General features: G+C 37.0%; 1 protein-coding gene across 7 annotated transcripts in view; it reads left to right on the top strand.

Annotated features, from left to right (window-relative positions):
* Positions 1-14,666, top strand: part of GABPB1 (GA binding protein transcription factor subunit beta 1) — a 79,833-nt gene that overhangs the window by 36,663 nt on the left and 28,504 nt on the right. For all 7 annotated transcript variants that reach the window (XM_031002206.3, XM_019010968.4, XM_031002203.3 and 4 more), the window contains 2 exons: positions 8,476-8,583; positions 14,146-14,313. In XM_031002206.3, the coding sequence (XP_030858066.1) occupies positions 8,476-8,583; positions 14,146-14,313 (276 nt within the window). The remainder of the gene's footprint in view (positions 1-8,475; positions 8,584-14,145; positions 14,314-14,666) is intronic.

Genomic DNA, 14,666 nt, shown 5'->3' with positions numbered 1-14,666 from the left:
TTCCTAGTGTTCTTCAACTTAGAACACAGGAAGAATTGAGAATAAGGGTCTGATTTTAAGATCAAAACTAGTGTTCTTTGGTAAATCTTTTTACTTTTTACTTGCTTCCTCTGCAAAGTGGAGACAATAATGATCTTATTAAGGCCCTTTAGATAAAACGAGACAACGTAGATAAAGAGCAAGATGCTAGGGACTGTTTTTATTATTGAAATTGTTTTCTTATGAGACTGTAGGCAACTAAATTTGGAATATTTTCATACACGTACACATGATTATAGTATGCTAAATTTTACTTGGAGTCATAGTTTACATACTTTTACTATGAAAAATGCTTTCAATAACTAACTTTTTTTTTTTGATACGGAGTCTTGCTCTGTCGCCCAGGCTGGAGTGCGGTGGCGCGATCTCGGCTCACTGCAAGCTCCGCCTCCCGGGTTCGCGCCATTCTCCTGCCTCAGCCTCCCGAGTAGCTGGGACCGCAGGCACCCACCACCACGCCCGGCTAATTTTTTGTATTTTCAGTAGAGATGGGGTTTCACCATGTTAGCCAGGATGGTCTCAATCTCCTGACCTCGTGATCCACCCGCCTCGGTCTCCCAAAGTGCTGGGATTACAGGCGTGAGCCACTGTGCCCAGCCTCAATATCTAATGTGGTGCATTAAAGGCTTTATTAAGCTTATCTGTAACCTAATTTTGAAAAACTTTTAAATAAAAGTTTTAATATTATATTAGTAATATATGCTTGCTATAAAAAAATTAAAACTTAGAAAAAAGTAGAAAAAAGGGAAAATTCATAGTTTTCATTACAATGGTGTATTGTTTCCAAGTGGTTTTTTTTTTTCTTTCTTTTTTTTTTTTCGAGACGGAGTTTTGCTCTTGTTGCCCAGGCTGGAGTGCAATGGCACAATCTCGGTTCACTGCAACCTCTGCCTCCCGGGTTCAAGCGATTCTCTGCCTCAGCCTCCGGAGTAGCTGGGATTACAGGCGTCAGCCACCACACCCAGCTAATTCTTTTATTTTTTTTATTTTTAGTAAAGGTGGGATTTCACTGTGTTGGCGAGGCTGGTCTTGAACTCCTGACCTCAGGTAATCCACCTGCCTCGGCCTCCCAAAGTGCTGGGATTACAGGCATGAGCCACCACACTCGGCTCCAAGTGTTTTTCTATTAAGATCATGGTATATATACAACTTAGAGTCCTTATTCTTAAACTGTTACATACTGTTTGTAAATATTTTCAAATGAATATATATAGTATTATTTTAAAAATATTTTTATCTTTTAGAGATCTGTACTGAATTATTAGTGATAATATTATATAATGTCTAACACTTGATTGAAAACAATGGGTGGAGTTGGGAAATGAGTCAGCCATTAATTGATAATATTAAACTAAATGGCTATGTGGGAGTTTATTATATGACTGTCTATATATACTACAAATTTTTCATAATGTAAAAGAAATAAATCACTACAGTATTCCATTATGAAATGTCTTAATTTCTTTAATCATTGTGGTTGTTTTTTTCCTTATTTTAAATAACATTAGTATTGATATATTTAGATTTTTCAATAGTTTCCTTATGATGGGTTTATATGAGTAGAATTTCTAGGTCAAAGAGTATGAACATTTTAAAGACTTTGGGTGTGTGTAGGGATGTGTGTGTAATACAAAATTGGAGTGGAGAAAATCTTTAGGAGATTTATATTGGATTTATAATTGTACTCATTGAGCATAAGAATTATATAGCAAATTTATTTTAAATTTTTAATGTGAGTAAAGGCTTTTTAAATATAATAGGTGTAAACATTTTTAAAATTCATATTCTTATTTAAGAGTGCTAGTAACCATTCACGTGGAACTAGTACTTTATGATTTTATAGAGTTTTTCTGTCCAGTACATGCCATAATCCTCACAACAACTCTATAAGCTTTAAATTATGGAAATTCAAAACAAAATAGACTAAGCTTTAACATGTAATTATTGGTAGTAATTCCTGTTACCACTAGATGGCCATCTTGGCATGTACTTTTGAGCAAAAGTAGCTAGTTTGTATAATAGATTTATTATTAACATACATTTTAATTGGAGTAAATAACTTATTTGCTGCAGCAGAAAAGCAATATATTTTTGTTGTTAAACTAAATGATTTTTAAAAAATCTAGCACTTTATGTCTGAGGATTTTTGTTTGTTTGTTTTTGAGACAGTCTTGCTCTGTTGCCCAGGCTGGAGTGCAGTGGCGCAATCTCGGCTCACTACAGCCTCTGCCTCCTGGGTTCAGGGATTCTCCTGCTTCAGCCACCTGAGTAGCTGGGACCACACCCAGCTAATTTTTGTATTTTTTAGCAGAGATGGGCGGGGTTTCACCATGTTGGCTAGGCTGGTCTCAAACTCCTGGCCTCAAGTGATCTTCCCTTCTCGGCCTCCCAAAGTGCTAGGATTACAGGCTTGAGTCACTGCACCCGTCCAGAATTTTAATATAAAGATATTGAACTGAGTAAATTAGTGACTTGACCTGGAGCTATGCTCCCCTTGGTCAATGTAGTTGTCTTATTACAAGTGAGTTCTTCTAAGGGTAAAAAACTACGATGAGTGTGTGTGGTCCCTGTCAGGTGAGAATCAGAAGTGAAAATGCTACGATTTTGTTTTCATTATTTAAAACTTTACTAATTATCTTGACAAGAAAATCAGAGGACCTTTGATTTTTGTCTTGCATGATCTCATGTGTATTTTCTTCCATTGATTTCAATCTTATTAGCCCCATTGCCACCTTTTTATGATAAATATTTTGCATTGCCCCTTCTGCTAACTTTAAATGAAAATCGTAGTTGCTGGGTGCAGTGGCTCATGCCTATAGTCCCAGCACTTTGGGAGGCTGCAGTAGACAGATTGCTTGAGCCCTGGAGTTCAAGACCAGCCTGGGCAGCATGGCAAAAACCCATTTCTACAAAAAATACAAAAATCAGCCAGGTTTAGTGGTGTACTCTTGTAGTTGCAGCTACTCGGGAGACTGAGGCAGGAGGATCGGTTGAGCCTGGGAGGTCGAGGCTATGGTGAACTATGATCTCACCGCTATACTCCAGCCTGGGCTACAGAGAGAGACTCTATCTCAAAAGAAAAGAAAGAAAATCATAGTTAATGTTACTGATCTGCATAATTTCAAAAAAATCATGTTTTGATTATAATATAAAGGATAATTTGAAAATAAGCAATTTATAATAAAATGTGTATTAAAATATGTAAATACTTGAGCACACTGCATTAGATGTCACAGTGAGGTAGTAAAATACTTATACCAGCACATAAAATCACTGTGAATGTGATAGCTGGACAGGCTGATTGATACGTGATATTGGTGATGCAGATGCCAAAGTGGCATTGACATGATTTCCAAAATGGTAAACAACTCTTAGTAAATTTCTGAACAAAACAAAATAGATTTATAGTATGGCTGCATTCTAGAATATTTGGAATACATTAACACTGTGAAAAAATACGTTTTGTTTACATGTTATATTCCAGCCGTAGATATATTTTCAATGGAATCTTTGAAAATTATCTAGAACATGTGACAATTCTTTGTCCTACAGGATTATTCCCTCCTTTGCTGGACCTCTAGTATCCATGGCACTTGCCCATTAAATGCTAGCAGAGCATCCTCACCTTCAGTCCCCAAAATGCCTCTATAAACATACAAAGGGCCCTCAAGGGGGCAGTGCTGCTACCAATGAGAACCACTGATTTCCAAGAATCCATCTACATTAATCTACCATGTGGCGGCCGGGCGCGGTGGCTCACGCCTGTAATCCCAGCACTATGGGAGGCCGAGGCGGGCAGATCACGAGGTGAGGAGATCGAGACCATCCTGGCTAACACGGTGAAACCCCGTCTCTACTAAAAATGCAAAAAATTAGCCAGGCGTGGTAGCTGGCGCCTGTACTCCCAGCTACTCGGGAGGCTGAGGCAGGAGAATGGTGTGAACCTGGGAGGTGGAGCTTGCAGTGAGCCGAGATCACGCCACTGCACTCCAGCCTGGGCAACAGAGCGAGACTCCATCTCAAAAAAAAAAAAAAAAAAAAAAAAAAAAAATCTACCATATGGCTGTATTGCTCATGGAATTTTAAAACCAGAGTAACTTAAGTATATTAGGTCCTAAACTGTGATATGTTTTGAATAATTAAGACAATTGAATAATTATGGTAAAAGTTGATTTGTTCAAATGCTTCATGATTTTATTATAATTCATGTAAGCAGATCTATGATTGATATTTTAAGTTCCCAACATTATACATTTTCTCTGGTTTTTCCGCTCATCCTCTCTAGTAAGTCAGGAACATAAAACTTTCCTTAATGTTATCATTGGCTTAGTTGACAGTCATACAATGTAATTTGTCCCTTTGAAAAAAAATTTTTAAAATTAGGTAATATAGTAACATTATAGAAACTTTGTAAAATGACAAAATTTCCCATAATCATACCATCCTAAACAATTGTTAATATTTTTCAGTATTTTATACTTTATATGCATATTTTGACGTTAAAAAGATTTATATCTTTTCATAATGTGGCATAAATTTTTTGTTGTTTATATAGCTTCAAAACTATTAGGTTAAATTACTGCATTTTGTTCCTTTAGATTCTACAATTCAATCATTTTCTTACCTTTAGATTGGTCACATTAGAAGAGTTATATGTAATATATATGTGTATGCATATATAATCTTTACTGATAAATCTGTTTCAATATATTTTTCCTTTAGAATAGATTCTTAGAAGTGGGATCACTTATTGGGTCAATGGACTTGGATATTTTTGTAACTTGTTAAATTTGCCCAGTTGACTAAAAAATAAAGCTGATCCACTTATATTACTATCAGCATGTCTGAGTTGTCAATATATCAAAGCATCAGTTTCACTTAATTCTTGGCTGCATCAGGAATTACTTTAAAATTATTTACTTTATGTTAACCTGATTAACAGTGACACTGAGCATTTTTTGCCCTTGTGAATTATTTCTATTTTCTTTTCTGTAAAACATATGGTCCTGTCTTTTAACTATTGATGTGTTGGGTCCTTGCTGTTTATTTTTCCCCACCGTTTCATTTTGAGTCAGACCTTTTAAATAAGTAAAACATGAATGTTTCTTCTAGTCATTTTTGTGGTAAATATATTTCTTTGCCATTTCTTATTTTGATTATTTTAATATGTAGAAGTTGCACATTTTTATGAGACTCAACAGTTATCTACCCACAGAAAATACTATGTGTTATCAAAGAAAGAACATAAGACAATCAAAAATCAGGGTTCTGGACAGAGATATTTATAATACTTGTTATATTTGACAAAGGACTCATATCCAGAACATATGTGAGAATGCTTACAAATCAATAAGAAAAAGACAGACAACCCAGTTTCAAAAGATGGGGAAAAGCCCTAAACTGGCACTTCACAAAAGATACTCAGATATCTAAACCATTTGGCAGTATGTATGCTGAATGAATGCAAACTGATTTTATATTACCTGTGTAAAACCTATTTAAAAATGTAGATTTTTGGAAAGATAAATTTCATCATAAAGCCAAATTTATATCATTCAGAGTATAAATGCTATATTTGTTAGTGTGACCAGTTTAGATTTTACCGTACTTCTGCAGGAGAGAGGTCAGTTTCTTTTTGCTTTATCCTGCCTTTAATAGGAAATTATTTTTGCAGGTTTCTTGCCTGTTGAATATGATGTTAATTTTTACTGTCCAGCAGTTACATATTATCTAGGAAAAAATGCCTCATTGGAGATCAGTAATCTCTATAGATCTTAGCGTCTTTAAGCAGGATTGAGGAGTATCTTGGCTTTCAGTGACTCCATCAAGGTATGAGAGAATAGGAGAAAAAAAGGAAAGGAAATCAGAAATTCAAGGATGAAAATGTTGCGAGTGTCACAGAGAAGTGTATTAAAAAAACCCATATAAACCCCACAAGTATGACATGTGGTTGTTTTTCCTATTGTTTACTACAGGATATAATATAGATTTTTTGTTTTTGAGATGGAGTCTCACTCTTGCCCAGGCTGGATTGAATTTTTAGTAGAGACAGGGTTTCACCCTGTTGGCCAGGCTGGTCTCGACCTCCTGACCTCAAGTGATTTGCCCACCTCGGCCTCCCAGAGTGGTGGGATTACAGGTGTAAGCTGCTGCGCCTGGCCATAATATAGATTATTTTTATCCTTACAAATGAAACAATTCTAAGAAATTCTTTCCTGCCTTGTGACGAAGGCCTGTTTGGGATATGTATATCTCACCTAATTATTGTGCAAGCCTCCAAGTGTTAGTATCTGTCCCTGGTTACCTCTTCTGTGCTTGGTTATTCCCATCTTAGCTAATCTACTAAAAATTATAGGCATAACTCTGTTTGTTTTCATGGACAGCTTTTCTTATAATTACCCCTTTTAGATTTCTTATCCCTTTTAATGATGTAGAACATTTTATTTCTTTCTGGCAGAAATAACTTTTTCAAGCCCCATTTGCCAACTTCCTTCTCACACATATGATCCTTTCTCTTCCTTATTGAGTGCAGGTTGAGTATCCGTTATCTGAAATACTTAGGTCCATAAGTGTTTCAGATTTTGATTTTTTTCAGATTTTGGAATATTTGCATTAATACTTACTGGTTCAGCATCCCTAATGCAAAAATGCAAAATCTGAAATGCTCTAATGAGTATTTCCTTTGATGCTTAAAAAGTTTCAGATTTCAGATTTTTGGATTAGGGATACTCAACCTGTAATAGTTGTTCATACCAGGTAGAGATACACTAATCAACCTGCCATTACTCTCTTTATAATTTATTTTCTCTTGACTACTTACCTAACCCTCAGGGTGTATACTTTTTTTGAGATAAATTTATACGCCAGGCACATTTTTTCATTGTAAATCTCAGGGATTCCATATATTCCCTTCCCCTTGGGCCTAAAATTCTGCTTTTCCTTACTTAGGATACTGTATGACATAATTGAGTAATCTTCCAGCTGGATAGTCTTTCTGGGTTTGGAAACTTTCTTCTCAGAACTGTCATCCCTTGAATTTGAATGTTTGTGATACATTCAAAGCTTAATTTACCTATATTCTACTGTCATAATCTTTTTTCTGACATGTATATCAATATTTCTTATTCAAGAAGACACAAATACATACACACTCATGCACACCTCACATCCCAGGCTGGGACATTAGCCTTTTCAGATATATTAAATTCAAGGCACAAGATATTCTTTCCTGGTTTTTTTTTTTTTTTTTTTTTTTTTTGAGACAGAGTTTACTTTGTTGCCCAGGCTAGAGTGCAGTGGCATGATCTCGGCTCACTGCAACCTCCGCCTCCTGGGTTCAAGTGATTCTTGTGCCTCAGCCTCCTGAGTAGCTGGGACCCTAGGTGTGAGCCCCCATGCCCAGCCAATTTTTTATTTTTAGTAGAGATAGGGTTTCACCATGTTGTTCAGGCTGGTCTCGAACTCCTGGCCTCAAGTGATCCACCTGCCTCAGCCTCCCAGACTGCTGGGATTACAGGGATGTGCCATCGCACCCGGCCTCTAGCCTCTAATGAGACAGTCTATTCGTAATACTATTACTGTTTTTAGTATTTTCATAGAATGTGAATTGTTTACTTTCTGCAAGAACTTAAATATACATTGCATGTAGGAGGGCAGAAAATTTGTATTTTAAAATTTTGAACACATTTACTATTGCAAAAAAATTTATGCTAAGTTTAGTTTAATTTGCACCAACAACAGATGACAATATCTTGCACTTTATTTACTTTTATGAAAAATTTTATTGCTGCAAACCCTCCAGTGAAAACAATTAGTTGCCAGTTTTAAATTTTAGACTAGCTTGGCTGGGTGGGGTGTCTCATGCCTGTAATCCCACCACTTTGGGAGGCCAAGGCGGGCAGATCATTTGAGGTCAGGAGTTTGAGACCAGCCTGGCTAACATGGTGAAACCCTGTCTCTACTGAAAATAGAAAAATTAGCTGGGTGTGGTGGTGCATGCCTGTAGTCCAAGCTACTTGGGAGGCTGAGGCAGGAGAATCACACGAACCCAGGAGGCAGAGGTTGCAGTGAGCCAACATCGTGCCACCGCACTCCAGCCTGGGTGACAGGCTGAGACTCTGTCTCAAGAAATAAATAAATAAATAAAAATTTAGGCCAGCTTTTCTCTGCTACTTACCTCTTCTATCTTTTACCAGATGTATTTGGAGAATTTAAACTACTTTTATTCCAAGTAAAAACTAAATGAGAAAGGAAAATGGATGCTAAAATCCAAATATAAATTGCTTTTGTATGATCTGTAATTTTAAATTAACCATAGCACACTCTTTTGAAGGGATAATTGAGAACTGACTTATTAATAAAGACAGGAAGGGAAAATGTCATGTCATAGTGTATAAATGGAGATTTTGATGTTCAGTTCATCTATGTTTTGTTTAGATGTCCCTGGTAGATTTGGGAAAGAAGCTTTTAGAAGCGGCACGAGCAGGTCAAGATGATGAAGTTCGTATTTTGATGGCAAATGGAGCTCCCTTTACTACAGACTGGGTAAAGAATGATTTTAATATTGTGTGTTCTTTTTCCTTCTCATTTTTGAGTTTTTGCAGAGAAAAATGTAGTCAGTATGGTGTTTATAAGTGGTAAAAAATTATTATTTTTCAAATGTGTTTATTATTTTAGAATTATAACTGTCCTAAAAGAAGTGGTTTATATTATTTTCTTTGATATTGGACAACCTTATCCAAATATTTCATCCACAAAGAGTTTTTCTTTCAAACTGTGGAGTGCATTAATGTGGCACGAATATAAAAATGTATCTGCTTGGGATTTAATTTAAAGGCCTTATAAATAGCACAGGTAGAATTTATAATTCAGAAAGATACTGATAAAGATTGGAGTTAGTGTTAATAGTCACTCCTAAAAGAAAAACAAGTTTATGTTTCAATTATTACTTGTAAAACTGTTGCAAACATGACCAAAGAGGAAGAAAGGAATGGGAATGAGATCTTGACAACTATAGAAAGAAGGTAGTTGTGGGGAAGGCAAAAAAAAACATAACTCTTTAATTCTGGGGGCAAATAAAAAAGTATTGTCTTGTGGATATGGAATGCTAGGAATCTGAATTAACCCACCCATTGGTAACAACTAAAAATTCCAGAGTTTTGATTTTGCTGTTTTTGCCTTTCTTTCTCTTATTTTTACATTTTTCATGAAAAAACAAAATTTTTTATTATAGAAAATTTCAAATATATATCAACGATATCCCTGTAATACCCTTTACCCACTTCAAAAATTATCAAATCATGATGAATATTGTTTCCTCTATAACTCTGTCTACTGTATTATTTTTTGTTCTGTATTATTTTAAAGCAAATTCCAGGGACCATATCATTTTATCCATAAATGTTTCTTTAAAGAATAAATAAATCTTTAAAGAATAAAGACTTTTTGATGAAATATTTTAAAGAAAGTCTTCTTAAGTATGCTGCTGAATTAGAAAGAAAGAGATTATCAACCTGAAAAACTAAGTGAAGGCTAGAACCCAGAGAAATTTTACCCGAAAGAACATTAGGTGAACTCACACTTGTCTGGTGGTTTTTCCACCTCACTGGCTTGGGGTACTAAAGCTAAAGACCTGAGAGTGTTCATGGAGAGAAGTCTGATAGGAGATCTTTTCTCATAATTCTGGAATCCCAAAGAGCTGCACCTTCAGTGTAGGAATAAAGCAGGAATACCCTGTCCCTCCTCCTGTCTGCTCCTGCCCTTGCCCCTGTTGCCGTGATGCTGCAAAGATAATAAGCTGATGTGAACCAAGACATCAAATGGAGAGAGGAAAACAATCTGATGGTGAAAATTTGGAATCACAAGGCATCCTTTGTACACACTTGCAGCCTGAACTCATAAATACCTGTGTAGTCTAAAAAACTGTAAACTGAGAAATGAATTTGAAGTGATCTTTGGACTAGGGATTACCCCAGGCTCTTGACAGAAGCAAATGAATATCCGCTCTGGAGGAACCTGCCTTCATCCCAGGCTTCATATCCACAAATGAAATTCAAAGGAAAGTGAGCAGTCAGAAATAACTAAACACATGAACACATGCCAATTTGGACAGTAACCTGCTAAAACAACTGTCAACAGAAGCAGACCTATAAGGACTTGAGATAAAATTTTAGTAACAGATTAGAAACAGCTAAAGAGAAAATTAGTAAACTGAAACGTATGAAAGAAAATGATCCAGACTATGTCACAGATAAAAATAGATAGAAAATGTAAAAGAGATGTTAGGAATCATGAAGCATCATGTGAGAAAGTCTAACATCTGATCATAGATCCACAAAAAGAGCAAAAATAGGGATGAAATAATTCAAAGAGGTAATTGCTGAGAATTTTCCAGAACTGATGAAAGATGGCAGCCCACAGATTTGAGTAGCCTAACAAATCTCCAGCAGGATCAATTTAAAAACTAATCTGTATCTAGATATATCATAGTGATGCTGTAGTACCTCAAGACAAAAAGATCTTTTTTTTTTTTTTTTTGAGATGGAGTCTCGCACTGTTGCCTGGGCTGGAGTGCAATGGTGCAGTCTCGGCTCACTGCAACCTCCACCTCCCGGGTTCAAGTGATTCTCCTGCCTCAGCCTCCCAAGTAGCTGAGATTACAGGCACCCACCACCAAGCCCAGCTAATGTTTTGTATTTTTAGTACAGATGGGGTTTCAATATGTTGGCCAGCTGGTCTTGAACTCCTGACCCCGTAATCAGCCTGCCTCGGCCTCCCAAAGACAGAAAGATCTTAAGAAGGATTAGTATCCATAATACATAAGGAATTCCCATGGGTTAGCAATAAAAAGACAAGGCAATAGAAGACTGACTGGATATGGTGCTTTACCAAGGAGAAAGTTTGATCAATAAACATGAAAAGATACTCAACTACATTAAAATTGGGGCAAATGCAAAGTAAAATCATGAAATACCATTGTATATCCACCAGATTAGCAAAAACAGTTGAGCAGTACCAAGGCTTGGTGAGGAGATGGTGGGAACTCTCAAATATTTTTGGTGGAAGTATGGAATTGGTATAATCATTATGGAAGACAGTTTGGCAGCACATAGTAAATTTGGAGATGTGCATAGTATATGATGTAGCAGTTGGGCTTCTAAGACTATTCCCGAGAGAAGACTTGTTCATGTGCCTGAAACATATACAAGACTACTGTATTTAGCAGCAACATTATTCATAATAACACAAAAACTGGAAACAATCTAAATGTTCATCAGTAGATTGGTTAAATTAATTGTGGTTTACTCATTCAATGGAATATTATAGAACACAGAAAATTAGTAAGCTATACTTACAGTTATTAACATGGTGAATCTCATGAATACAGTGTCAAGCAAAAGAAGGCAAGTCACAGAGCAATACATGCAGTATAATTCTGTTTAAATAAAACTCAAAACAGGCAAAACCAAAGTATATTTTTTAGGGATAAGTGATACAAAGAAAACTAAGTAATGCTTGTCACAAAATTCAAAATATTAGTTACCTCTGGGGCTGGGGGAGGGGCTTGTGATTAGGGAGTGGCATGTGGGAAGATTTTTTTTTTTTTTTGAGACAGAGTTTCGCTCTGTTGCCCAGGCTGGAGTGCAGTGGCATGATCTTGGCTCACTGAAGCCTCTGCCTCCCGGGTTCAAGTGATTCTCCTGCCTCAGGCACCGAAGTAGCTGGGATAACAGGCGCCCACCCTCACACCCAGCTAATTTTTTATTTTTAGTAGATGAGGCTTCACCATGTTGGCCAGGCTGGTCTCGAACTCCTGACCTCAGGCAATCCACCTGCCTTGGCCTCCCGAAGTGTTGGGATTACAGGTGTGAGCCACTGCGCCTGGCCAGATTTTAAATTACTGGCAGTGTTTTATTTCTACACTATGGTGTTGATTCACAGGTGTTTGCCTTAAACTACGTATATTGGCTGAGCACAGTGGCTTACGCTTGTAATCCCAGCACTTTGGGAGACTGAGGTGGCAGATTACTTGAGGCCAGAAGTTCAAGACCAGCATGGGCAACATAGACCCCATCTCAAACAAAAAGAAAAAAATTAGTCAGGCATGGTGGCTCAGCCTGTAGTCCTAGCTACTCTGGAGGCTGAGATGGGAGGATTGCTTGAGCCTAGGAGTTAGAGGTTACAGTGAGCTACGATAGCTCCACTGCATTCTAGCCTGGGCGACAGAGCAAGAAGCTGACTCTAAAAAAATGAATTTAAAAAAAAAACCCAAAAAGCTACAAAAACTACATGGCCAGGTGTGGTGGCTCATATCCATAATCCCAGCACTTTGGGAGGCTGAGGGAGGAGGATCACTTGAGCTCAGAAGTTTGAAGGTACAGTGAGCTGTGATCACCCCATTGTACTCCAGCCTGAGTGACAGAGTGAGACCCTGTCTCAGAAAAAACCAAAAAACCCTGCATATATGTATATATATTTTGTATCAATAACCAAGAAGGGAAAGTCTCAGAAGACAAAAATGAAAAAGTAGATCCTAATGTCAAACTGAGCAAAGCTCCTGGTTGCTAAATGGGCTGTTGAGATATTTTCATTAAATACTGAAATTTAAGAGTATAGAAAAGGCTAGTTAAAGAAAAATTGACAAAGCATGGAGAAAGAAAGGATTGTTTAAGGATCTTCTTTGATCTGCCGGGATGACCTTCTCTTAAAAATGTAAGGTTTAGCTGGGTTTGTTGGTGTGTGCCTGTAGTCCCAGCTACTCTGGAGGCTGAGGTGGACAGATTGCTTGAGCCCAGCAGTTCAAAGCTGTAGTGTGTGATAATTGTACCTATGAATATGCATTGCACCCCAGCCTGGGCAACACAGTGAGGCCCTGTCTCTAATTAAACAAACAACGGTCAAACAAACAAACAAAAAATATATATATCTATCTCTCTATATATAGAGAGATAGATAGAGAGATATGACTAAGGACCTTTATACATATATCTCACTTAATCTCTTCATAACATAGTGAACTGTTTATATGTGTAAATTTCCTTAGTCCAAATATCTTAGTTCTTTGGAATATCAAGTGATGTGGTAATCAGAGGATTGTAGGGATTTTCTGTGCCTTTAAATGCATGTGATAGAACTTAATCTTCCTTCCCTCACATTTTAGTACTCCCTCTGTGTATTGTGGATGTCAATTTAATGACTAGACCACATGGAACCAATTTCAGGAGAATTGGGCTCTGTTTTGGTTTTGTCCTGATTCAACTTTGGCAAGTGCACCTAAGATTTTTCCTTTGAAAAAAATCCCTTTAAAAAGATCACTGAGATGTTTCAATACATGAATTTTTTAAGACCTACAAAACAATTTTGATCCACTTAAAGTAAAAATGTACACTGTTGCATTTATTTGAGATGAATTTTACAGATGAAGTTAACTTAGCAAGTTTTGTGTGATTGGTATGAGGAATACATTCTAATATACAGAAAAATTTCTCAAACTCTATCTCTGATTTCTTTTTTTTTTTTTTTCTTTAGACCAAAATCTTGCTGTGTCGCCCAGGCTGGAGTGCAGTGGCGCGATCTCGGCTCACTGCAACCTCTGCCTCCTGGGTTCAAGCGATTCTCCTGCCTTAGCTTCCCAAGTAGCTGGGATTACAGGCACATGCCACCACGCCTGGCTAATTTCTGTATTTTTAGTAGAGACGGGGTTTCACCATGTTGGCCAGGGTGGTCTTGAATTCCTGACCTCAAGTGATCCACCCGCCTTGGCTTCCCAAAGTGCTGGGATTACAGGCGTGAGCCACCACGTCCGGCCTCTATATCTTAATTTCTAATAAAATTAATTGTGTTCAGGCAGTTTATCTGATAAAAAATAATGAAGAAAGAAAGTTTGAATTAAAGGAAATACTGGATTTTCTTCTTCATTGAGAGTGTTTGGGAATTCTTCAAGATGTCTATGAAGAGGATGTGATAAGCATGAATCTAGGCATTTCTTTTGAGTTTTGAGTTGCTGTGTAAACAGATAATGTAAAGAAAATCTGTTTACTATATAAACAGAAGTGTAGTAACAATAATGTAAATGTGGGTTTTTTTTTTTTTTTTTCTGTGGTACAGCTGGGAACTTCTCCACTTCATCTAGCAGCACAGTATGGTCATTATTCCACCACAGAGGTACTGCTGCGAGCTGGTGTGAGCAGAGATGCCAGAACCAAAGTGGACCGAACACCATTACATATGGCAGCTTCTGAGGGCCATGCCAGCATAGTAGAGGTTTTACTTAAGGTATGTGTTCTCTTTTTGCACTTTGCTTTTAAAAGACTTTACGGTTTTATAAGAAGGAGAGGGAACTAGTTTTTGTTAAATGCCTACTTAGTATTTTATCTATAGCATTTCATTTTTTGTGTGTATAAGCCCATTAGATGAAAATTGTCTTATAGCTTTCATTTCATGAGGGACAAAACTTCATTTAGGTATATTCTTAGTTAAGTCAGCTGATTGATTTCTTGGACCTTGGTCTATCTTATGATGAGGGACTACAGCGTTTTTTCTTTTTCTTTTTTCTTTTTTTTTTTTTTGAGACAGAATCTCTGTCACCCAGGCTGCAGTGCAGTGGCACGATCTCAGCTCACTGCAAC

Source organism: Gorilla gorilla, chromosome 16 (genome assembly GCF_029281585.2).
Source record: "Gorilla gorilla gorilla isolate KB3781 chromosome 16, NHGRI_mGorGor1-v2.1_pri, whole genome shotgun sequence".
NCBI classification, from domain to species: domain Eukaryota; kingdom Metazoa; phylum Chordata; class Mammalia; order Primates; family Hominidae; genus Gorilla; species Gorilla gorilla.
The sequence above is the reverse complement of the archived record's forward strand: the minus strand, read 5'-3'. Positions and strand labels throughout refer to the sequence as shown.